We start from the raw sequence: 25,772 nt of genomic DNA, 5'->3' as shown, positions 1-25,772 counted from the left end.
CCATTGGAAGACACCCCCTTCACTAAACCACACTTCCACCGTTAGACCACACCTCCACTATTCGATCACACCTTCTCCTCTTAACATGCCTTCTCCATTAGAAGGTACCTCCACCATTAGATCACACCCCCACCGTTAGACCACGCCTCCACCATTAGATCACACCTCCACCATTAGACCACACCTCCCACACTAGATCACACTTCCACCATTAGACCACACCTCCACATTAGACCACACGCCCACCATTAGACCACACCTCCACACTAGACCACACCTTCACCATTGGACCATACAATCGCCACTTAACCATACCTTCTCATTAGATGACACCCTCTCCACTAGAGCACACCTCCACCATTAGACCACACGCCCCACACTAGACCACACCTTCCTCCACTAGACCCACACATTTATGTTTATGTAATTTGTAACAAGCAACAGCTCAAAGCAGACTCTATGCATGTAAGCGCAGGTGTGAGTAGTAAAACGAACATCACATTTTACCGAGAGACCGAGGAGGAAGCATAACAGAGTAACAGAAAGTATGAGCTTGCCACAATGCTGTCACAGGAACCTGTCTCTGCATAAAGATCCGTAGAGCGTTCCGGAGGCTCAGACCGCGACAAACCTGCAAACCACTCGTCTTCTCTAGACTTGCATCTAGTTCTGGGAATGGGCGGAAAAAGTCATGTTGAGAATAGAAGATTCTATTTGGCCGCTAGAGCGGGATCTTTTTAGCATGATAGGGCGGGGCCAGGGCGTGGACACCCTTAAATACTAAACATAACAGCTTGAGGTGGATCCTTTGGCAAACAGGGAGTCAGTGAAGGGACTACCTAAAGGAAGAGACCAAAAAGACATTTATGGAGACTAAAAATCAGGCGATTGGCTAAAGTCTGAACACATCGCAGTCAATGCAGCTCATAGTCCGGAAGGCCTGCACACAAAGCGTTTTCATGGTCCAGCAGCGAGTTAATCAAAGAACCAACCACGACTGTGTGGTCCGTGTTTGTAATCTGGGGAAGAATATCCCAAGAGTGATCGTAAGATCAACCGCAGCCCAAAAAAAAACTTATCAACCCAACTGATCTGGCCACTAAAGCCGAAGCCTGAGATTCCTAACCTTCTCTAAGTTGATGGTAGGTCGCCCAAGGGAGGAGGGTAGATGCAGGATCCAAGGATCCGAGACCAGGAGGTTAGACCCCATCCAGGTAGTCATCTTATCCCGGCAGGTCACTGATTGGGAAGGTCCTCGTTGGGACCAGAGAGCTTTAGCTAAACCTGGGAATCGTCTGTATAGGAACGCTAGTGAAACCATCGTAGATTCAACAGTGACTTTAGCGACTCAGTGTAAATATTAAAAAGAAGGGGTGAAAGAGGTGGCCCTTGTGGAACTCCACAGTCAGTACAAATACAATTGGTGAGAAAGGGTTCCATTTCAACAGCCCATCCTCTCCCTGAAAGGAAAGAACAAAACCAATCGAGGGCTAAAATAGAAATCCCGTCCAAATTTTCAAGCGATCGATGAGAACCTCATGACCCAACGTATTAAATGCCGCTGAGAGGTCCAGGAGCACGAGCATTAAGAAAAGACCCGTCATCAGCATTTGCAAGAATGCTACCCCAAAAGCCTGTCAATGTAGTCGAAGTCCCCTGATTAGGGCGGAAACCAGACTGAAAATAATCCAGGTGGCCGGATTTCTCGACACGATTCTAAAATTGAATCATGATGATTTTTTTAAGAACCAGAGCTGCCTGTGGAAGGCTGGCAACGGGTCACTCATTTTGGGGAAGGGATGTTTCAAGCGTGGGCGTTTATAAAAGGCAATGATAATAGTTTCTCTAAGAAAAGGGGGTACAATGTCCTGTTCTAAATAAAGATTGATAAAATTAGCGACCGCCTCAACCAGGACATTGGCGTGCTGGCCGGCTAATAAGGTTGGAGCAGCGTCCTCCCGACAAGTCGGTGTTAAAGAAAGCAGAAGTGGAAGAACCTACTCCGACCAGACTGTCTAAAGTCTGAAAAGTGAAAAAAGACTTAGCTATTCGTGTATTGCTAGGAGGAGAGGGCAAAGCACACCATTTTCTCAAATCTACGTCATGCAACATAGCAGCTACTTTCGAGATTAAAAAGTACTGCATTAGTCCACTCCATGCAATGGATTACATCTGCCCCACAACGTGTTAATTAGACAAATTGTCATGTATTACCCTCCCCTCTCCTCTTTCCCTCTGACCTTAGACACGTCACATCCTCTCCACTTCACTGCACTTCCATTACACCAGACCTCTTCCTTTAGACTACAGCTCCTCTTTTAGACCAGGCCTCCTGCACTAGAAAACCCCCTTCCATCATACCACACCTCCCCGTCATACCACACCCGCTACATTAGACTCCGCCTCCTGCACTAGACCACCCCCTTCCATCATACCACACCTCCCCGTCATACCACACCCGCTGCATTAGACCCCGCCTCCTGCACTAGACCACCCCCTTCCATCATACCACACCTCCCCGTCATACCACACTCGCTACATTAGACCCCGCCTCCTGCACTAGACCACCCCCTTCCATCATACCACACCTCCCCGTCATACCACACCCGCTGCATTAGACCCCACCTCCTGCACTTGACCGCCCCTCTTCCATCATACCACACCTCCCCGTCATACAACACCCGCTGCATTAGACCCTGCCTCCTGCACTAGACCACCCCCTTCCATCATACCACACCTCCCCGTCATACCACACCCGATGCATTAGACCCCGCCTCCTGCACTAGACCACCCCCTTCCATCATACCACACCTCCCCGTCATACCACACCTGCTGCATTAGACCCCGCCTCCTGAACTAGACCACATCTTCCATCATGCCACACCTCCCCGTCATACCACACCCGCTGCATTAGACACCTCATGCACTAGACCACATCTTCCATCATACCACACCTCCCCGTCATACCACACCCGCTATATTAGACACCTCATGCACTAGACCACAACTGCCATCATACCACACCTCCCCGTCATACCACACCCACTGCATTAGACCCCACCTCATGCACTAGACCGCTCCTCTTCCATCATACCACACCTCCCCGTCATACCACACCCGCTGCATTAGACACCTCATGCACTAGACCACTCCCTTCCATCATACCACACCTGCCCGTCATACCACACCCACTGCATTAGACCACGCCTCATGTACTAGACCACCCCTCTTCCATCATACCCCATCATACCACACCTGCTGCATAAGACCAGGCCTCGTGCATTAGACCGCCCCTCTTCCATCATACCACACCTCCCCGTCATACCACACCCGCTGCATTAGACACCTCATGCACTAGACCACCCCCTTCCATCATAGCACACCTCCCCTTCATACCACACCTGCTGCATTAGACCCCACCTCATGCACTAGACCACCTCTCTTCCATCATACCACACCTCCCGTCATACCACAACCTGCTGCATTAGACCCCGCATCATGCGCTAGACCAGCCTCTTCCATCATACCACTCCTCCCCATCATACCACTCCTCCCCATTAAACCCCGCCTCATGCACTAGACCGCCCCTCTTCCATCATACCACACCTCCCCAACATATCACACCCGCTGCATTAGACCCCGCCTCATGCACTAGACCGCCCCTCTTCCATCATACCCCATCATACCACACCTGCTGCATAAATCCACGCCTCCTGCACTAGACCACCCCTCTTCCATCATACCACTCCTCCCCCATTAGACCACACCTGCTGCATTAGACCACACCTCATGCACTAGACCGCCCCTCTTCCATCATACCCCATCATACCACACCTGTTGCATTAGACCACGGCTCATGCACTAGACCGCCGCTCTTCCATCATACCCCATCATACCACACCTGCTGCATAAGACCAGGCCTCGTGCACTAGACCGCCGCTCTTCCATCATACCCTATCATACCACACCTCCTCCATCATACCACACCTCCCCCATCATACCACCACTCCCCCCTTAGAGCCCACCTCCTCCATTAGACCGAACCTTCTCTGCTGGACTCCACATCCGCCATCAAGTTCCACCTCCTTTATTAAGCCACGTGTCAAATTAAAGAACCAACCTATCCTAGCCTAGCGACGGTCCTTAGTGGTAGAAAAAGATGAGAGCGGAGCCACAAAGAACTACTCAAACCTTCTGGCTCCTGTAGCAGCCTTCCCCTGCAGCCTTCCCCTGCAGCCTTTCACAATGATGACAGGTCCCCAGCGTCGTGTCCCCTGCAGTGCCCCCTACTGGGAGCTCCATATAATATGTTCACATGTACCCTCTGCTCTTCATCTTACCCTAGTGCCCGGGCAGTGCTGTAAACAATGGCGATGCCTAGAGTTCAGCAATGGCCTCCAGCATGGCACAGCAGAGCACACCGGGGTGGCAGAGGCACAGCAAAGTCCCAGGACACAGAAGAGGAGCAGAAATCTGGCCTTTCTGGGCACAGACACCCCCAGGAGGAGAAGGATAAAAGGTAAGGGCCATGAAACATCGTGGTGAGATGGTAGAGTGCGTGTGTGTTTGAGTGTTTCTGCATGCGTGCGTACGTGCGTGCGGGTATGGGTATGGGCCCATCCGAGTGCTGGAACAGGAGTGGGTACTACTGCTCAGGATTGGAGTGGACTGGCAGAGCTGTGTGCAAGTTCCAGCGATTGCATAGGAGGGGCAGTGCTTTTAGTGAGTAAGAAATCAAGGCAGGGACTTGATCATAAAATAATATTAGGGGGGGGCCTAATACAGGTGTGGTCTGTTATGGACATCGAGTTTCGTACCTGTTATGAAAGGGAATAAAATCTATTAATATTAATCAGCACTAAAAAAATGGAACGCAATACAAATATTCATATATAAAGATGAAATCATTAGAAATTGGACATTGCATGTTCCAACTCAGATCTTGTATTTTAAATCCATTATTTCTATGTAATATATTTAATTTTTTCAATGGCAATCAAAAAATGTGTCCTGTATTATATTTTCCATTCAGAGTATCAGAAAGCAAATAATTGAACTCTGAATGTCTGAAACTGATATGTGATTCTATACGAGGGGTGATGGTGACATCTACTGGGCAGAAGCAGCCTTGTCACTCAGCTTTTCATTGACCTCTAGCATGCCTCCTTACGAGAATCATTTTGGGGACTACTGGCAAGGTACTGGATCGAGAGCAATTTTGCTGGGTTCAGCGCCAGCCCACTGTGAGAAACCAGAAGGTGTCTCACTGACTATTCCCCAGGGATCTGTCATCCAGGTGGCCAGGACACAGCCATCGCTTTTGGATCCAGTTCCTGGGGGTAGACCAGTGCAGGAGGATCACCTAGATGAGGGGTCTTGTGGGAGTGGGACACCGGATGGTGAGACGCGGTATCCACTTCCCTGTTACACCTTTTCCCCATCCTACCAGGTAGGATACTTAGGAACTCGACCCCATCCCCCTATCCCAACATGAACACTTTCTCATGGTCAGCTCACTGTGAGAGAAAATGGACAAACACTTGAGCCGTATACCTGACATGTCCCAACACAAGGGTCAGGCAGAGTCAAGCAATTACTGATAATTACACACACCTGACTTCCATCATACTTCCCCACACAGATAATAGATAGAGCACGAAAGCACACTGAGCAAGGCAAAACACACGAAGATGCAGAAGTTCCAAGATGGCAGTTTAATACGACGGGAAAGACGGCAAGACCAGAGAGGTTTGCAAAGAGGGAAGCGCCCTTGACCTTTTCGAAGAAAAAAGGCTACTTTCACAAGCTTTCGAGAATAAGAAACATAAGACCTGGAATTAAAGCTGAAGAAACATGCACAGTGTGTCAGATCTATCCAGGGCTCAACCATGTCGATAACCAAGGGGGTAGGGAGCGTTTGCCGCCATGTTACTGTCCTTGGCTCCTACAACAAAGCAGCGCCAGTAAAGTCAGCACAGCTGGTGATTCTGGGAGACTGATAGCAGACCGGTATGTGTTAGAACCAAGGTTGCAAGCGGCAACATTCAATGAAGAAATATGAAGAAAACAGTGTGCAAAGCATATGTGATGAGTGACACGATTATAATTGAACATCCAAGGAAAGGAGTGACTGGAATTTTGAAGCAAAGATAGATACTATATACAGAGTGGTCCAGCATCACGTGGGTGCTCATTCGAAGGTCTCTGTTAGGTATCCAACTGAGAGGTGGCAAATATAAATAGTGAATTGTGAAATGAAAGTGGTCCTGCAACGGGTCAAGCTAAACCCTGTCTACATTCAGAAGTCTTCAATGCTACTACGAACTGCTGCAATTGGTCTGAGCCTGGCTGAGGGAGACTAATTGTGTAAGAGGAAGAACCTGAGCCCGGCTGAGGGGGATCCGTGGTGAACCGTGACTCATCCGAGAAAGAATACTCTCTGAACATTGTAAAAAAGGGGATCTGAGCCCAGCTGAGGGGGGTCCAAGGTGAATCACCTGAATTGAGTACTTATAAGAGGAAAGGCACTTTGTGTTTTGTTTTGATACATCAGGCCCTCTGGATCAAGAGACTTTGATAAGTAAAGAGACTTGGGCACAGAATGCCCTGATGCTGGTAATGGAACTGTATCCCCATGCTGAAGAAGCCAGAGTGTGTGCTTTGCTCAAGTGAACCACCTTGTCCGGTGCTGAAAACTTGGGCAAGGGAGGCCAATGCCCTGAACATCCTGACTTATCATTTTGTGAATGCTTCTTTCTTTTTCATGAACCCTACCCCACACTATTTGGATTTAGGTGTAAGGATTGGCAGAGTTATTTTCTTAGTATAGGCCTTTTTATCTTGACGATACTCCACTAGGACTGCATTATTATTATTTCATGTCCCATCTGTAGGTTTAGGGTCAGATAGGAGTTCATCACACCATTGCTGAAGTTCAATAAACACCTCTGAACTGTGGTCACTCGTGTCTGTCGTACTATTGATACCATGGGCCTCAGTACGACCCTGGCGGAATGGGTTTAACGGCGCTGATAGAGCTGCCGGCGCCGTTAAACCCATTCCGCCCAATACGAGCTCCCCTTGCGGGACCCGCTATGGACGTCTGGTCAGACCAGACATCCTTTGCGGATCCCGCGAGTGGACCAGCATGCTAACAACGGGCCCGTCATTAACGGGCCCGTTGATAGCATGCTCCCCATTCCCGTTGAGCCCTATGGGGGCTCAAATGGGAATGGGGATGGTCCGGGTTCCCTGAATGGGGAAATACCGGGCCCTCGAAAGTCAGAATGGCCCGGTATTTCCCCATTCAGGGACCACGGCCCCGGACCCGAGTTTGGAGGCAGCCATGCCCTTATTAAGGGCATGGCTCCCTCCAAACTCGTAATGAGGCCCCATGCCTTTCTTACACCACTTAAAGCCACAGATAGAGGTGCAGCTAATCAGGATTGGGGTTCATTGTCTGAGTGCTCTGTGGGTCATAGTGCTTGGAACAGCAGGGGTACTGCAGGTGTGCTGCAGGTCAGGAGAGAGAGGCACTGTCAGGGATGTGTGTGTAGGCCCCATTTGGGGCATAGCACAAGCTGAAGGCTACCGGCCAGAGTCACTTGTGTATAGTCTACTCCTAGAACAGAATGTATAACATGGATGTAAGCTGGGGGGAGTCCCCTTCTCCCTTCCAGTGGTTTCTTTCAGATTTTCATGCACCCTCTCCCCTGCTGACCCCAAGGTAATGAAGAGGCATAGGTCAGGGCCCTTTGAGAAGCCTGTCACCCCCTCTAATCCCTTGCCGCCATGGCAGCCACCCGACTCCATGTCAGGTGGGACAACATGTACCAGACTGTAATACTGGGTCACTCCAAATGATTGACATGGACTGAAGTAAAAGCAAAGTCCAGGAGGGGAGTAGGGTGTCCTTCCTGACATGGAATCAGTTGGTAACCCTACCTCCCGCCCACCTGCCTCGGCCTCTGCGTACGTGAAATACCTCTCTGATAGAGGCTGCTCAGAAACAAAATGGTATTCTGGGCAGTGGCGATTGGAAGGTTTGTGTGTTTCCTACTTTGCCCGTACTACTTCTTACTAACTTAATGATCTGTAAGGTTTTTACTCTGTTCCTACCCTGTACAAATGCAGTGATACCTGTGGGTCCGGGCGTTACACAAATGTTAAAATAAATAAATAAATATGTGATTACTGCAACCAATTAACTGCGACCACCGAAAATGTTTTCACCACATATATATGTGGGAGAAACCCACGGCAACCCGAATGCATGCATTATATACTATACCTATCCCCACACTTATACATGGGGTGTAAAGGCAGTCGAAGTAAAAAAAAGGCATAATTTTCTGTGGTTGCATTTAATGGGATGCAGTAATGGCATGATCCTGTGGCAATTAGCTGCCCTCGTGCCCAGCTGTTTCCTAGGAGTTTACCCTCTACCCCCGGATTCCTTGGGCCTGACACTGTTTCACTCTGTCAAATCCAAGGTGTGTGGGTGTCTCTGTCCAGAGCCCTGGCCTGAAACTAGGGCCTGGAGTCCCTACCTAGTGGGATAATCTCAGGGCTGTGAGTTTCTGCTTTAGATAAGTGTGGGCATGGAGTAGGGTTGCCAGATGACTCCATGCCAGGAGAGTCCCTACCTAGTGGGATAATCTCAGGGCTGTGAGTTTCTGCTTTAGATAAGTGTGGGCATGGAGTAGGGTTGCCAGATGACTTCATGCCAGGAGAGTCCCTACCTAGTGGGATAATCTCAGGACTGTGAGGTTCTGCTTTAGATAAGTGTGGGCATGGAGTAGGGTTGCCAGATGACTCCATGCCAGGAGAGTCCCTACCTAGTGGGATAATCTCAGGGCTGTGAGTTTCTGCTTTAGATAAGTGTGGGCATGGACTAGGGTTACCAGATGACTCCATGCCAGGAGAGTCTCTACCTAGTGGGATAATCTCAGGGCTGTGAGGTTCTGCTTTAGATAAGTGTGGGCATGGAGTAGGGTTGCCAGATGACTCCATGCCAGGAGAGTCCCTACCTAGTGGGATAATCTCAGGGCTGTGAGTTTCTGCTTTAGATAAGTGTGGGCATGGACTAGGGTTGCCAGATGACTCCATGCCAGGAGAGTCCCTACCTAGTGGGATAATCTCAGGGCTGTGCGTTTCTGCTTTAGATAAGTGTGGGCATGGAGTAGGGTTGCCAGATGACTCCATGCCAGGAGAGTCCCTACCTAGTGGGATAATCTCAGGACTGTGAGGTTCTGCTTTAGATAAGTGTGGGCATGGAGTAGGGTTGCCAGATGACTCCATGCCAGGAGAGTCCCTACCTAGTGGGATAATCTCAGGGCTGTGAGTTTCTGCTTTAGATAAGTGTGGGCATGGACTAGGGTTGCCAGATGACTCCATGCCAGGAGAGTCCCTACCTAGTGGGATAATCTTAGGGCTGAGTTTCTGCTTTAGATAAGTGTGGGCATGGACTAGGGTTGCCAGGTGACTCCATGCCAGGAGAGTCCCTACCTAGTGGGATAATCTCAGATCTGTGAGTTTCTGCTTTAGATAAGTGTGGGCATGGACTAGGGTTTCCAGGTGACTCCATGCCAGGAGAGTCCCTACCTAGTGGGATAATCTCAGGGCTGTGAGTTTCTGCTTTAGATAAGGGTGGGCATGGAGTAGGGTTGCCAGATGACTCCATGCCAGGAGAGTCCCTACCTAGTGGGATAATCTCAGGGCTGTGAGTTTCTGCTTTAGAAAAGGGTGGGCATGGAGTAGGGTTTCCAGATGACTCCATGCAAGGAGAGTCCCTACCTAGTGGGATAATCTCAGGGCTGTGAGTTTCTGCTTTAGATAAGTGTGGGCATGGACTAGGGTTGCCAGATGACTCCATGCCAGGAGAGTCCCTACCTAGTGGGATAATCTCAGGGCTGAGTTTCTGCTTTAGATAAGTGTGGGCATGGACTAGGGTTGCCAGATGACTCCATGCAAGGAGAGACACCATGTCCCACTACTGGGCTTTCACTTCTCCACCAATGGCCTGCTGGGAGCTGTAGTTTTCCGTTATATGAATTGAGTGAAATAAAACAAACGTGGACGCAAAGTCGAGGAATGTAGAAGGGTGTTGCTTGTGATGTGGAGTTATCTAGCTACCCCGACGTGGACTGGACACCCCACCAAAGGGACCGTGGGCATCTCCACATAAGGGCAGCTCTCCACATGAGGCCTGTGTTTGGAGCCATAGCACTGGAGGGAGAGAAAGCCAGACTCCATTGTACTTTAAAGAAACATTTCTGGGATGGAATTGTCCCTAAAATGGCAGCCTGCGAGTAAGATCCTCGCCAAGATACCAGGAAGCTGCTGGGGGGCAGGCCCCTGCTACCGGACTCCATTCTATGCAGAGGATTCTGACTCCCTCGCCCCGTCCACCACATTAACGATGGCCATCTGCCCCTCAAAAAAAGAGAAGAAATGGGGGACACAAAATGTTAGCATGAGGGACAGAAAGCAGATCCAGAGCAGGTCCACCACTGACAAGGCTGCTGCAGCTTCCAACTCAACAGAGCCAGCTGCCCACATGCCAGGCGGTCAAGACCAACCTGCAGGGCCATCCCGGGTAGGGAAGTGGGGGCAGGGATCTTCTGCGCCTTCAGGGAGACCCAGTCAGCCCTGAAGAGCCAAATACCAGGACTGCCATCCCATCGCACCCCCAAGTAGATCAGTAGGCACAGGCCACTGCAGTGGGACTTTCCAGAAACTAGCCTTGCAAAGAGGGAAGAGGTCGAGAGAGGGGCGCAGACCGCGAACCACTGAGGTAGGTAGAGGTGGGGGGCCGGCTCCTGCTAGCTCGGGCCAGGTGGCTGACTCATACTCGCTTCGAGCCACTGCAAGGCCAAAACACGGGCCAAGCTCCGTCTGCTCACAGAAAGTACATGGTTTAAGAGAATTCAACATGCAAATCTCTGCCTGCTACCCATCAATCCTTGAGACCCTCTGGCAGTGGTAGGTAGCAGGCAGGGGTCATGCACAATCGCACACACTGCTCTCTGCAAGAGCACAGCCGATGCAATGATCCCCCCCACCCCCAGCACCAATGATGTGAGTGTAATAACCGCCTCCTCATTTCTAATCGGTGCTGGGGTTGGCTGTCCCTACTATTGCTGCTCCAACCTCCAAAAAGTAGAACGCCCTGTTTCTTTTTCTATTTCCCTGCCCGCCCACCTAATCAACAGTGGCACTTGGTGTGTTCTTGCAGGGACACCGTAGGAGACGAGGGAGGGATCACGAGGGAGGAAGGGAGGAGTACGGGAAGTGACGTCACGTGGTAGCAGGCGCGAAGGGGGTGAATAAAGAAGCCCAGTGAATCACTCCATGTCTCGCGTGTATTATTAGGTCTATATTGTGGTGTTGATAGACGTCCCGAGTCACGTGATGGAGGGGGAGCCCACCTCACGTGACAGGGGAGACAGGAAGCGGAAATAAAGAAGGGAATGCCCGGAAGGGGATTGCCGAGTAGAACAGAATCCTGGCTGGTCGTGTCTTATGTGAGCTCCTGTAAAATTGTGTGTGCATTTACATATCACCGCCATCCCAACCTCCCTGTGTGCATCCTGAGGTCGGGACGTTAGTATCACACTGGCGACGAGGATCGACTAGAATCCACGTGCACTTTGCCCCGCTCTGTGGCGTTCCAACTGCCGGCAAGAGTGCGCTGCCAAGGCCCAGAGGCCTCACCGAACATTGCAGGTGAAAGCGCGAAGCGCAGAAGAACAGAACGTTCCCAGACACGCAGCCCTGAACGAGGTGAGAGCGTGGGGGAGGGGTGCATATTTCCCAATGAGGGTACTGTAGCCCAGAACGACACGCTGCAAGAAAAAACAGCAAGCCTCCTGTGCACACGCACATTTGCTCCCATGGCAAGCCCTTAAAGTAGCTCAACTAGGGAGGGCAGCAGCAGCAGTGACCCCGGGGAAGCTTAATGAGAATGGAGGGACCAGGCCCAGACGCCACTCATGGGACGTTTATGGGGCCTTTTGACCCATATGCCCTACAGTGGGAAATATGGCTCCAGCAATTCGAGCTCAACATGCAAGCCAGAGAAATAACAGGAGGAGAGAAACTGCGCACCCTGCTACTGCTAAACATCGCACTCTTGCCGTTTAGCTCTTTGCCAAACAGAGGGGCGACGGACAATTACGATGCAGTGAAGACCGCATTAAATAACACATTCAAACCCGAGTTAAACCCTGATTATGAAAGGTTCCAATTCTGCATGCCCAGGCAAAGGAAAACATCCATGACTTCCATGCACACTCGAGGAAACGGCACTATGTTGCAAATTCCCTGTCTGCCAACAGTTTACAATGGAATATTCTCGGACAAACTACGTAGAGCCGTGCTCTCAGAGAAGAACATCCCCCTAGACCACATACTAGCTATAAGCAAACTGCGAGAGCGCACTGATGACCAAGTGGCCATCATGGAAGCTGCTATGCAGCGACTTCCGCTTGATAATGTCCAGAAAGATGAAGAGATTGCAGCAGTCAGAGGAAGACCAGAAGGGAGACGACCCGCCAACACCATGTCTTGGCTGGCACCAAAGCGGCGTGATTCATGCAGGCGGTGTGGAGGACCGTGGCACAGAGAACCCTGCCGAGCATTAGGGGTTACCTGTCAGAAGTGCAAGAGACTGAACCAGTTTGAGGCAGTCTGCCTCATCCCACGCCCTCCGAAAGGAACCGAACAACCAGAGACATCAGACCCCAGGCGGAAAGAGAAGGGCAAGGCCAGGGCTGTAGCCACTGCATGGGGATCACCCAGCAGCAGCGACACAGAAGATACCTCGGAGGAAGAGGTATCCCCGGAAAGATGCCGAAATCGACAAAAAAAAGTACAGGAGAGGGAGGGTGAAATGGGGGCGATTGAGGGGGTGGGGTAAATGAGAGGCTGCTCCGGAAAGCTCGCATCAATGGGAATGCTGGAGGAGGGTGGTAGAAAGGTAGAGCTGGAGAGAGTGAGAGATATAAGAGTGCCAGAAAGGGTGGATACATAAAAATGCACAAGAGGGTGGGATACACAAGGGAACTGTGGAAATGGGAGCATGTGAGGTGACCCCCCAGTGTGTTTGTAAATTGGTTTTGGGACCACATGATTATCAAATATATTTTGGGTCGGGGTGGGGAAGGTGTCGGAGAGAGAGGTTGGGGGATGTGCCCCAAGGGACAGGCATCTCAGAGTTTTTGATTTTCAAAGGTCGGCAACTCTGACTGAGACGTGTTTCCTGGGTCTTAACTTTAGGCAAGAGGTCCAGCAACGACGTGGAGGTTGACCGCTGCCAAAAGGAGCCCACCGAGTGGACAGACTGCTCCAAGACGTGTGGCACTGGCATCTCCACCCGCCTGGTCTGGAGCAATGGGAGCTGTACACCCCGACGCCAGAGAAGAGTTTGCATGGTGCGGCCATGCGGCGCCTTCCTAGAGGAGGGCAAATATGAGGTGAGTACCAAGTCCTCCATCCAATCCCCCCACCCCGGAACCGTGCCTCCTTTTTATACATGTGTGGATATTTTTCAACTATTACTCAGAAATGTGTCAGTCTGTACTTTTATAGAAATGTATGAATTGTATCCGCCAGTAGACTCTCCACCCAGCGATGGCAGCGGACTCTCTATCCAGCAATAACAGCAGACTCTCCATCCAAGCAATGGAAATAGACTCTCTATCCAAGCAATGGAAGTAGACTCTTCACCCTGCAATGAAAGTAAACTCTCTACCCAGCAATGGAAGTAGACTCTGCACCCAGCAATGGAAGTAGACACTGTATCCAAGCAATGGAAGTAGACTCTCCACCCAGCAATGGAAGGAGACTCCCTACCCAGCAATGGAAGTAGACTCTCCACCCAGCAATGGAGTAGACTCTCCATCCAAGAAATGAAAATATACTCTCTATCCAAGCAATGGAAGTAGGCTCTCCACTCAGAAATGGAAGTAAACTCCCTACCCAGCAATGGAAGTAGACTCTCTACCCAGCAATGGAAGTAGATTCTCCACCCAGAAATGGAAGTGGACTGTCCACCCAGCAACAGCAATATACTCTCCACCCAGCAACAGAAGTAGAATCTCCACCCAGCAACAGAAGTACACTCTCCACCCAGCAGAGGAAGTGGACTCTCCTCCCGGCAACTGCAGCAGACTCTCCACCCTTCAATGGAAGCAGACACTCCATCCAAGCAATGGAAGTATACGCTTTCCCCAGCAATGTAAGTAGACTCTCCACCCAGCATTAGAAGTAGACTCTCCACCCTGCAATGGAAGTAGACTCTCCATCCAAGCAATGGAACTAGACTCTCCACCCAGCAATGGAAGTAGACTCTCCACTCAGCAATGGAAGTATACTCTATACCCAGCAATGGAAGTAGACTCTCCACTCAGCAATGGAAGTATACTCTATACCCAGCAACAACACCAGACTCTCCATCCAGCATTGGAAGTAGATTATCCACCCAGCAACAGCAATATACTCTCCACCCAGCAACAGAAGTAGAATCTCCACCCAGCAACAGAAGTACACTCTCCACCCAGCAGAGGAAGTGGACTCTCCTCCCGGCAACTGCAGCAGACTCTCCACCCTTCAATGGAAGTAGACACTCCATCCAAGCAATGGAAGTAGACTATCACACCCTGCAATGATAGTAGACTCTCCACCAAGCAACGGAAGCAGACTCTCCACCCAGCAATGGAAGTAGACTCTCCACGCAGCATTAGAAGTATACTCTCCACCCAGCAATGGAAGTAGACTCTCCACCCAGCAATGGATGTGGACTCTCCATCCAAGCAATGGAAGTAGACTCTCCACCCAGCAACAGACTTTGTGCCCAGCAATGAAAGTAGCTTCTCCATCCAAGCAATGGAAGTAGACTCTCTACCCAGCAATTGAAGTAGACTCTCCACCCAGCAACAGCAGACTCTCCACCCAGCAATGGAAGTAGACTCTCCACGCAGCATTAGAAGTATACTCTCCACCCAGCAATGGAAGTAGACTCTCCACCCAGGATTGGAAGTAGACTCTCCACCCAGCAATGGATGTGGACTCTCCATCCAAGCAATGGAAGTAGACTCTCCACCCAGCAACAGCAACAGACTTTGTGCCCAGCAATGAAAGTAGCTTCTCCATCCAAGCAATGGAAGTAGACTCTCTACCCAGCAATTGAAGTAGACTCTCCACCCAGCAACAGCAGACTCTCCACCCAGCAATGGAAGTAGACTCTCCACGCAGCATTAGAAGTATACTCTCCACCCAGCAATGGAAGTAGACTCTCCACCCAGGATTGGAAGTAGACTCTCCACCCAGCAATGGATGTGGACTCTCCATCCAAGCAATGGAAGTAGACTCTCCACCCAGCAACAGCAACAGGCTTTGTGCCCAGCAATGAAAGTAGCTTCTCCATCCAAGCAATGGAAGTAGACTCTCTACCCAGCAATGAAAGTAGACTCTCCACCCAGCAACAGCAGACTCTCCACCCAGCAATGAAAGTAGACTCTCCACGCAGCATTAGAAGTATATTCTCCACCCAGCAATGGAAGTAGACTCTCCACCCAGGATTGGAAGTAGACTCTCCACCCAGCAATGGATGTGGACTCTCCATCCAAGCAATGGAAGTAGACTCTCCACCCAGCAACAGCAACAGGCTTTGTGCCCAGCAATGAAAGTAGCTTCTCCATCCAAGCAATGGAAGTAGACTCTCCACCGAGCAATGGAAGTAGATTCTCTACCCAGGAATGGAAGTAGACTCTCTACCCAGCAATGGAGGTGGACTCTCCATCCAAGCAATGGAAGTAGACTCTCTACCAAGCAATGGAAGTAGACTCTGTACCAAGCAATGGAAGTAGATTCTCTACCCAGCAATGGAAGTAGACTCTCCACCCGGTAATGAAAGTAGACTCTCTACCAAGCAATGGAAGTAGATTCTCTACCAAGCAATGGAAGTAGATTCTCTACCCAGGAATGGAAGTAGACTGTGTCCACCCATCAATGGAAGTAGACTCTTCACCCAGCATCAGCAGCAGACTCTCCACCCAGTAATGGAAGTGGACTCTACATCCAGCAATGGAAGTAGACTCTCCATCCAGCAATGGAAATAGACTCTTTATCGAGCAATGGAAGTAGATTCTCCACCCAGCAATGGAAGTATACTCTCCACCCAGCAAATGAAGTAGACTCTCCACGCAGCATTAGAAGTAGACTCTCCACCCAGCCATGGAAGAAGTCTCTTCATCCAAGCAATGGAAGTAGACTCTCCACCCAGCATTGGAAGTAGACTCTCTACCCAGCAATGGATGTGGACCCACCACCCAGCAATGGAAGTAGATTTTCTACCCAGGAATGGAAGTAGACTCTCCACCCGGTAATGAAAGTACTCTCCACCCAGTAATGGAAGTGGACTCTACATCCAGCAATGGAAGTAGACTCTCCATCCAGCAATGGAAATAGACTCTCTATCGAGCAATGGAAGTAGATTCTTCGCCCAGCAACAGCAGTGGACTCTCCATCCAGCAATGAAAGTAGACACTCTACCAAGCAATGGAAGTAGATTATCTACCCAGCAATGGAAGTAGACTCTCCACCCAGCAATGGAAGTAGACTCTCCACCCAGCAAATGAAGTAGACTCTCCACGCAGCATTAGAAGTAGACTCACCACCCAGCCATGGAAGAAGTCTCTTCATCCAAGCAATGGAAGTAGACTCTCCACCCAGCATTGGAAGTAGACTCTCTACCCAGCAATGGATGTGGACCCACCACCCAGCAATGGAAGTAGATTTTCTACCCAGGAATGGAAGTAGACTCTCCACCCGGTAATGAAAGTACTCTCCATCCAGCAATGGAAGTAGACTCTGCACCCAACATTAGAAGTAGACTCTACACCCAGCAATGGAAGTAAACTCTCCAGCAGCAATGGAAGAAGACTCTCCATCCAAGCAATGGAAGTAGACTCTCCACCCAGCAGTGCACCTAGACTCTCTACCCAGCAATGGACATGGACTCTCCATCCAAGCACTGGAAGTCGGCTCTCTACCCAGCAATGTAAGTAGACTCACCACCCAGCAATGGAAGTAGACTCTCTACCAAGCAATGGAAGTAGACTGTCCACCCAGCAATGGAAGTAGACTCTCTACCCAGGAATGGAAGTAGACTGTCCACCCAGCAATGGAAGTAGACTCTGCACCCATCAACAGCAGTAGACTCTCCACCCAGCAATAGAAGTACACTCTCCATCCAAGCAATGGAAGTAGACTCTGCACCCAGCAGTGCACCAAGACTCTCTACCCAGCAATGGACGTGGACTCTCCATCCAAGCAATGGAAGTAGACTCCCTACCAAGCAATGGAAGTAGACTCTGTACCCAGCAATGGAAGTAGATTCTCTACCCAGCAATGGAAGTAGACTCTCCACCCGGTAATGAAAGTAGACTCTCTACCAAGCAATGGAAGTAGATTCTCTACCCAGGAATGGAAGTAGACTCTCTACCCAGCAATGGAGGTGGACTCTCCATCCAAGCAATGGAAGTAGACTCTCTACCAAGCAATGGAAGTAGACTCTGTACCCAGCAATGGAAGTAGATTCTCTACCCAGCAATGGAAGTAGACTCTCCACCCGGTAATGAAAGTAGACTCTCTACCAAGCAATGGAAGTAGATTCTCTACCCAGGAATGGAAGTAGACTGTGTCCACCCAGCAATGGAAGTAGACTCTCCAATCAAGCAATGGAAGTAGACTCTCCACCCATCAATGGAAGTAGACTCTTCACCCAGCATCAGCAGCAGACTCTCCACCCAGTAATGGAAGTGGACTCTGCATCAAGCAATGGAAGTAGACTCTCCATCCAGCAATGGAAATAGACTCTTTATCGAGCAATGGAAGTAGATTCTCCACCCAGCAATGGAAGTATACTCTCCACCCAGCAAATGAAGTAGACTCTCCACGCAGCATTAGAAGTAGACTCTCCACCCAGCCATGGAAGAAGTCTCTTCATCCAAGCAATGGAAGTAGACTCTCCACCCAGCATTGGAAGTAGACTTCTACCCAGCAATGGATGTGGACCCACCACCCAGCAATGGAAGTAGATTTTCTACCCAGGAATGGAAGTAGACTCTCCACCCGGTAATGAAAGTACTCTCCACCCAGTAATGGAAGTGGACTCTACATCCAGCAATGGAAGTAGACTCTCCATCCAGCAATGGAAATAGACTCTTTATCGAGCAATGGAAGTAGATTCTTCACCCAGGAACGGAAGTAGACTCTCCACCCAGCAACAGCAGTGGACTCTCCACCCAGCAATGAAAGTAGACACTCTACCAAGAAATGGAAGTAGATTATCTACCCAGTAATGGAAGTAGACTCTCCACCCAGCAATGGAAGTAGACTCTCCACCCAGCAAATGAAGTAGACTCTCCACGCAGCATTAGAAGTAGACTCTCCACCCAGCATTAGAAGTAGACTCTCCACCCAGCCATGGAAGAAGTCTCTTCATCCAAGCAATGGAAGTAGACTCTCCACCCAGCATTGGAAGTAGACTCTCTACCCAGCAATGGATGTGGACCCACCACCACCCAGCAATGGAAGTAGATTTTCTACCCAGGAATGGAAGTAGACTCTCCACCCGGTAATGAAAGTACTCTCCATCCAGCAATGGAAGTAGACTCTGCACCCAACATTAGAAGTAGACTCTACACCCAGCAATGGAAGTAAACTCTCCAGCAGCAATGGAAGAAGACTCTCCATCCAAGCAATGGAAGTAGACCCTCCACCCAGCAGTGCACCTAGACTCTCTACCCAGCAATGGACGTGGACTCTCCATCCAAGCACTGGAAGTCGGTTCTCTACCCAGCAATGTAAGTAGACTCACCACCCAGCAATGGAAGTAGACTCTCTACCAAGCAATGGAAGTAGACTGTCCACCCAGCAACGGAAGTAGACTCTCTACCCAGGAATGGAAGTAGACTGTCCACCCAGCAATGGAAGTAGACTCTCCACCCATCAACAGCAGTAGACTCTCCACCCAGCAATAGAAGTACACTCTCCATCCAAGCAATGGAAGTAGACTCTGCACCCAGCAGTGCACCTAGACTCTCTACCCAGCAATGGACGTGGACTCTCCATCCAAGCACTGGAAGTAGACTCCCTACCAAGCAATGGAAGTAGACTCTGTACCCAGCAATGGAAGTAGATTCTCTACCCAGCAATGGAAGTAGACTCTCCACCCGGTAATGAAAGTAGACTCTCTACCAAGCAATGGAAGTAGATTCTCTACCCAGGAATGGAAGTAGACTCTCTACCCAGCAATGGAGGTGGACTCCCCATCCAAGCAATGGAAGTAGACTCTCTACCAAGCAATGGAAGTAGACTCTGTACCCAGCAATGGAAGTAGATTCTCTACCCAGCAATGGAAATAGACTCTCTATCCCGCAATGGAAATAGACTCTCTATGCAGCAATGGAAGTAGACTCTCCGCCCAGCAACAGCAGTGGACTCTCCGCCCAGCAATGGAAGTAGATTCTCTACCAAGCAATGGAAGTAGACTGTCCATCCAGGAATGTATGTAGACTGTGCATCCAAGCAATGGAAGTAAACCTTTCACCCCAGCAATGCAGAAGACTTTCCCCCAGTGATGTCAGTAGACTCACTCCCTAGTTATGTCAGTAGACTCACTCCAAGTGATGTCAGTAGACTCTCTCCCCGGTGATGTCAGTAGACTCTCTCCCCAGTGATGTCAGTAGACTCTCTCCCTAGTGATGTTAGTAGACGCTCCACCCAGAAATGATAATAGACTCACCACCCATTGATGTCAACATTCACTCCGACAGCAGAATACTTCATATACGTTTCTAACCTTGGCCATTGCTGATTGGATGGGTTTAGCGTGAGCTGTCACTCACCCACCACTACCAAAGGGCTCTGAAAAACAAACGTCATCTTCGCTCGACATTGAAAGAGTCCTCTTCTAAACCAATACCATCCCCATTCTCCAAATACAGGATGCTTCTAATCTAAACCAATCTCCCGATAACTCGCCATTGAAGCCTTCCTCATCAAACAGTGGATACTTCCAAACCAGCCCACACACTGTCACGGAAATGCACCTTTAAATAAAAGCCCTGCCTCATACATTTCAGTGGCTACAACATTCACCTTCCTCCCGTGTCAATGACCTAAAGTAGCTTCAGTGGGCGAATTCTTCTGACTGAGCTCCCCCCTTCTCGCCAGTGAACAGGCCTTTCAAAGCCAATCTTATCCTCCACACAAATAACAGCGAGCTCCCCCCCCCCCACTCATCACAGGCAATGGACTTTCCATGATGGAACACCTCCCTCTCATGGATGAATGGACTCTTCCAAATCACTCTCCTGCTGGCTTAGCAATGGAAGGCAACTTCCAGTGAGGGGTTGCCTCTGCCAGCGACAAAAATAGATCTCTTCCAGGGATGTGTCGTCTTCATCTCAATATCTTCAAAAGAAAGGCTCATCATTTTACAAGAATTGGTGGGATAGGGATACGTGTCTAGCAATAATTATTGGGGGATTTTGGGCAAGCTATCATTTTCTAGCGGAGTGAAAAGGTATGGATCCCTTCCCTCCCCCACCCGCCACAGGCTGGGCAAGGTGGGCTCTCCCAGGCGGGGAACGGTGTGTGGCATGAAATAATTAGGCTATCGAAGATGATCATTTTTATTTGTAAAAGATGGAGGGTGCTTTTCCTTCTACCCAGGATAGTTGATATTCCATCAACCAAGCACCTCCAAAACCAAGTAAATTGGCGAAATACACCAAACTCACGATCTCGGACCCAATCTGTACCCCATCTCTCTCAAGACCATCATAAACATGGTTTCGACCACCTGCCCCCTCTCCCCTAAAAGCAAAGCTCTGCCTGGAAGAGTCCACAGTTTAAGGGGAGTGGACCACTTCAAGGGCCATCCATTTGGCAGGGTGGGTTCCTTTATGTTATGCGATGTTACCAGGCGGTTATACTGCACCAACTCACCAGTGAAGTAGTATCAGAGTGCCTACTAGGCTTGTCTGGAGGCTGATGTATTGTGGCCCTCACCTGGGGTATCCAATCCTTAGTCTGCAGAGGAAGAGGAGTGGGGAGAAGGTAAGGGGATGGGAAATGTATGTGTGTAGGGGATTTATAAAGCGTAAACCTGGCCGGGAAGCATTGCATGGGCTGTAGAAAGCAGAAGCTCCCAGGGGCACGCCAGTAGGGCGCGGGGGTAGCAGAGACGCCAGGATTGGTAGCTGGAGCAGAGTTGGAGAAATAAGGTTGAGTCGAGCGATTATGAAGATGTTTTTTGAAGGCTAGGGCCTGTAGGCCCTTCCTATGAAAGGCCACAGATGTAGGGATGGGCTGGTGTAGAAGGGGAAAGGAAGGTTTCCTGGCTAGGTTAACAGCTGGCAGTAGGGGGGAATTGTGAACAGCCCAGCGTAATGGACAACCTGCTTTTTGTACAGCACTGAACAGTCTTCAGTCCCCTGGAAACCCTTTTCATAATAGGGTGTATTGGCTATATGTCATAGACGCGAACCGCCCATTTTCACAACTCCCTGAAAAAGGAACAATCATTGTGTTTTCTATTTTGGCGACATTTTCAGGGGCGTTTTTTGTTTGAGGAGGCTCTACCCCCTAAACACCCTTTTACCCCTACATCGTCCCTTTCTCTTCCCTTCCATTCCCCTTTTTTTCCTCTTCTCTTTAGAATTTCTTTTCTTTCCATATAAATCATACATATCTATCTATGGTCAGTAGGGATAACCATCAGAGTGCGCTAAAAGAAATATTAGTTTTTTGCAAAATGGAAGACTGCAAGCAGGCAGGATTACATTAAAAGATGCCACAACTCCAGGGAATTTCCTCCAGAGCAGACCCCCAGGCCTTGTACATCACCAGTATCTGGATAAAAGGGGGTTTGGGCTGTAGCTAGACAGGTAAAGCCTCCACAAATCCTGTCAAAACCCAAGCGGGGTTACATTAAAAACCCTTTTAAGCCCACTTACATTTGCACCAACAGTGACCCCGAAACAGACATTTATTTCGAGCAGCATGGAGACACGCATTTTAGTTCATTCAGTCAAAATGTATCTTAACGTCCCTTTCCCTCAAGGGGTTTGCAGGGGCAGACAGGGCAGGCAGGCAGCCTTCTCTTTGCTTTACAATGGTGGGCATTTATGGAGCAAACCAAATCACTGATGAGGCAAAGCAGGTTTACATGATATGATATGATAGGTCATTTATAACACGCTTAATACCCAGAGGTTTCTAAGCACAGACCCGGGAATCAAACCTGTGTTGCTCCGTGGCGTCTTGCTTCCAAGGCGAGCACATGGCCCCTGAGCTATCCCCCCAGGACTAAATGCGAATAACCTGCTCATTGATAGGTGGTTCTCTTTGGGAGAGTCCACCTTTGGTGACTGGTAAGGGGGCATCCATGTCTACCATTGTAAAAAGAAATCTCCTCTCTGTAGGTGCGAAGCTTCCCTTTATTCAGGATAGTGGACTTTAATGGGTGAAGAGACTGTTGCCTCAAGGCGTCTCTTAGGGAAGGGTTGGTAAGATATGGTTGTATGTATCCTGAGACCCTGTCACTGGCTAGCAAGAACAGCTCTTACTAGAAGAGACCATTCGCCGCGATAGGGGAGAATAATTGGTGGAAGAATCCATCTTCATTTTGGGTAGAGGGGGAGATGTCTTCGAGGTGTTTGCTCTTAGATGAGAATGAAGGAATTCATTTGAAAGGTTCACTTCTTTGATAGGACTGAGGTTGGGGATTTATTTCTGGAAGACGTCCCCCAATGATGGTGGAGAAGTGGTCCTGGTTAAGCTGGTCTTTGTCGGTACTGGTTGGCTGACCATTCCTTGGTGGAGTACATTGTTCTTCTTTCTGGGAGGCTAGGAATAGAAGTTATATTTGTGATCTGAAGAATACTTTAGTGGAAATCGAAGAAAGACTGATTACTTGTATAGTTTTCTCTCATTTATGGAGCAGTCAATTATTTCGCTGATGAAGAGTGCGATTTGTTCTTGGAGGAGTCCTCCATCATTGGAGCAGGTACTGTGTTGTGAGAGTCGAACCGCAGTCATTTGTGTGTGAGGTAGAGCAACTTCTCTTTTGGGACTAGCCCAATTGTTCATGCACGCGAGGGGTGTACTGCATGGAAGATTCCTCTCATTCATAAAAACTAAATACATTCAGTGAAGGCAGAACCAGGCCTGGAAGAGCCCATTCTCACTGTTAGTAGGGGTACTGCTTTTTCGAAGAATATGGTTTCATTGGCTTGGTGAAGGTGTCCTTCTAAGGGAGGATATATACAAATATATTAATTGTAGAAACATTTAGTACAATCATTTTCTGTAACTGAATGAAGTTCACACAGGTGAAATCCCTGGACTTGTGTAGAAGGTTTTATGGAAACCATAGGTATTTCCGATCTCACTACGCGTTTCGGGAAACTCTCCCTTCTTCAGGCGGGTAGAACTCATTAATTTCCTGTCATTTGAATTAAAATGAGATGTTAAAGTGGCACCTTCCTCTAAATCCTACAACATGTTATCTTATTAAACGTCTAATGAGGGTTTACTAACCTTCTGAAACCTTGGTTGTGTGTACAACACAACAAGTAAAGAATGTCGTTGATGATTCTTAAATATTGTTGAACTATTAGAAAAGAGAAAAATGAAGAATAGCCACTAACCTCAAAATAAATTAGAATAGAACTCGACTAATCAAATATTGGAAGACTTTAGTCCAATGCCCAGACAGGCACCACGTTGTCATGGTACTCCTTTTATTCTAGCATGCTGACTTCTTTACAGGACATTTACAGCAGACAGAGGGCCTAGTCAGCAGAACATATCTCCAATGCCTTCAGCTCCATACCACAGTTTCTACATTTTAATCCGTTTTGGAAAACCCAAAACAGTGAGTTATTCTTCCAATATTTGCTTAGTCAGGTACTATTCTAATTTATTTTGAGGATAGTGGCTATTCTTAGAAGTGGAGACTATTCTTCATTTTTCTCTTTTCTAATAATTCAACACTATTTGAGATTCAGCAACGACATTCTTTACTTGTGTTGTGCACACAACCAAGATTTCAGAAGGTTTGTACACCCTCATTAGACGTGTAATAAGATAACATGTTGTAGGATTTAGAGCAAGGTTCCACTTTAACATATCATGTTAATTCAAATTACAGGAAATTAATGAGTTCTACCCGCCTGAAGAAGGGAGAGTTTCCCAAAACACGCAGTGAGATCAGCAATCGCTATGGTTTCCATACAACCTTATACACAAGTCCAGGGATCTGTCCTGTGTAGACTTCATTCAATTATAGAAAATGATTGTACTAAATGTTTCTACAATTAACGTCTTTGAATATATGTTCCAAAATTCCCTGCCTTTGCTGGGAAGTCTTGTGAAAAGTCTTGTGAAAGCCAAGTATCACTTGGTGAAACTGTACCTGCATGGATAGGTGGGTTTCTATGGACTCGGTAGTTATCCCCGCAACAGCCAGCCTGTTTGTGTGCCCATAACTTCCAGTGAAAGAAGCCATATTCGTCTGCCTACTCTGACCCTGGCATTCATCAAGATTCACCACTCACTGCTTTAAAACATATAGGGTGTGAGTTATTTACTCTCTGCATTGCATTGTACAGCGATTTGCCAATTTACCGGTCTTCTTTTTTCTTGCCAGGTCATCAAAGCTGGGAAGAAGTGCACGCGACTGGTCCGCCCGCTAGACGCTCAGACTTGGACCTTCAAGGGCTGCCAAAGCCAACGTCCCCTCGTCCCCAACTACTGTGGGTACTGTTCCAACGGAGGCAGCTGCACGCCCACTAAAACCCACACGGTTCCGGTGAAGTTCCAATGTGAAGGTGGAGCAGAGATGACACGCAAAGTCATGTGGGTGCAGAACTGCGGCTGCCGAGGGAAGAGGCGAAGGAAGGGGGATAAGACACTCCAGTTGGGTGAACCAACCCAGAATGCTTAGGGAGTGAGACATAGGGGTGGAAGGCTACAGCTCAAGTTAGTTCACCCCCCTCAACTCTTCACTCTGTGCCACTGGAGGGGAACTACGTGGATGTGGAGCCACTCTACAACCTACCTTATCTCAAACCCTACACTCACACAGACAAGCACACATGCCTTCACACAGACAAGCACACAGAGGAGCAACCAGGCCATGCACCTGAGATGCAACCTACACGCGCACGCTTAGCTCACAGTAACCCTCTTGGACTTGCACGGGCACCAGTGTTGATGTGTCCGAGCGGGATATGTCGCCATGGAACATCTGCATGGGGCCATTTTGTTTACGTTCAGTTCAACACCAAAAATTGAACAAGCAGAATAAATATGTTGATGGTAGATTCCCAAGTGTTTGAACTCATTTATTCGCTTACATGTAGTCACCATATCCTGACGCGGCCAGAGGGGCGGGTCCTCTCCAGAAGCAGCCTATCAGGTTCTTTAGTTGGAATTGGTGGTGCACCGCTGCCCACCTCTTATGAGAGACTGTCTTATGCTCCTCTGTGCCTCCACCCGCTCCTCTGATTCCTTCAATTAGATTAATCGTCAGGTGTTGGGGTTCAATGCCGCTTCCACTCCTGGTGCAGCCAACCACCTGAAAGATTCCTGGTCCCCCAGAATCTGGATTTTTGAGAAGCCGCCGAGCCTGTTACACTTCCATCAGAGCTAGATCATGAAATCCTATTTAAGGAGATGAGAGTGTGCTTCACACA

The 25,772-nt window shown here is 49.0% G+C and overlaps 1 protein-coding gene across 4 annotated transcripts in view; it reads left to right on the top strand.

Annotated features, from left to right (window-relative positions):
• The window catches only part of LOC138521965 (CCN family member 1-like), a 154,975-nt gene extending 129,577 nt beyond the window's left edge, over positions 1-25,398 (top strand). For 3 of the 4 annotated variants that reach the window (XM_069635157.1, XM_069635156.1, XM_069635154.1), the window contains exons 6-8: positions 4,346-4,519; positions 13,279-13,475; positions 24,725-25,398. In XM_069635157.1, coding sequence (XP_069491258.1) covers positions 4,346-4,519; positions 13,279-13,475; positions 24,725-25,021 — 668 coding nt within the window. In that variant the 3' untranslated portion in view covers positions 25,022-25,398. The remainder of the gene's footprint in view (positions 1-4,345; positions 4,520-13,278; positions 13,476-24,724) is intronic. The other variant, XM_069635158.1, reaches the window with a different exon arrangement.
• The last annotated feature ends 374 nt before the right edge of the window (positions 25,399-25,772 follow it).

The sequence above is a fragment of the Ambystoma mexicanum genome, chromosome 13, assembly GCF_040938575.1.
Source record: "Ambystoma mexicanum isolate Mex_15411 chromosome 13, UKY_AmexF1_1, whole genome shotgun sequence".
Classification (NCBI taxonomy): domain Eukaryota; kingdom Metazoa; phylum Chordata; class Amphibia; order Caudata; family Ambystomatidae; genus Ambystoma; species Ambystoma mexicanum.
Note: the sequence above shows the minus strand (reverse complement) of the source record. Positions and strands in the feature narration are given on the sequence as shown.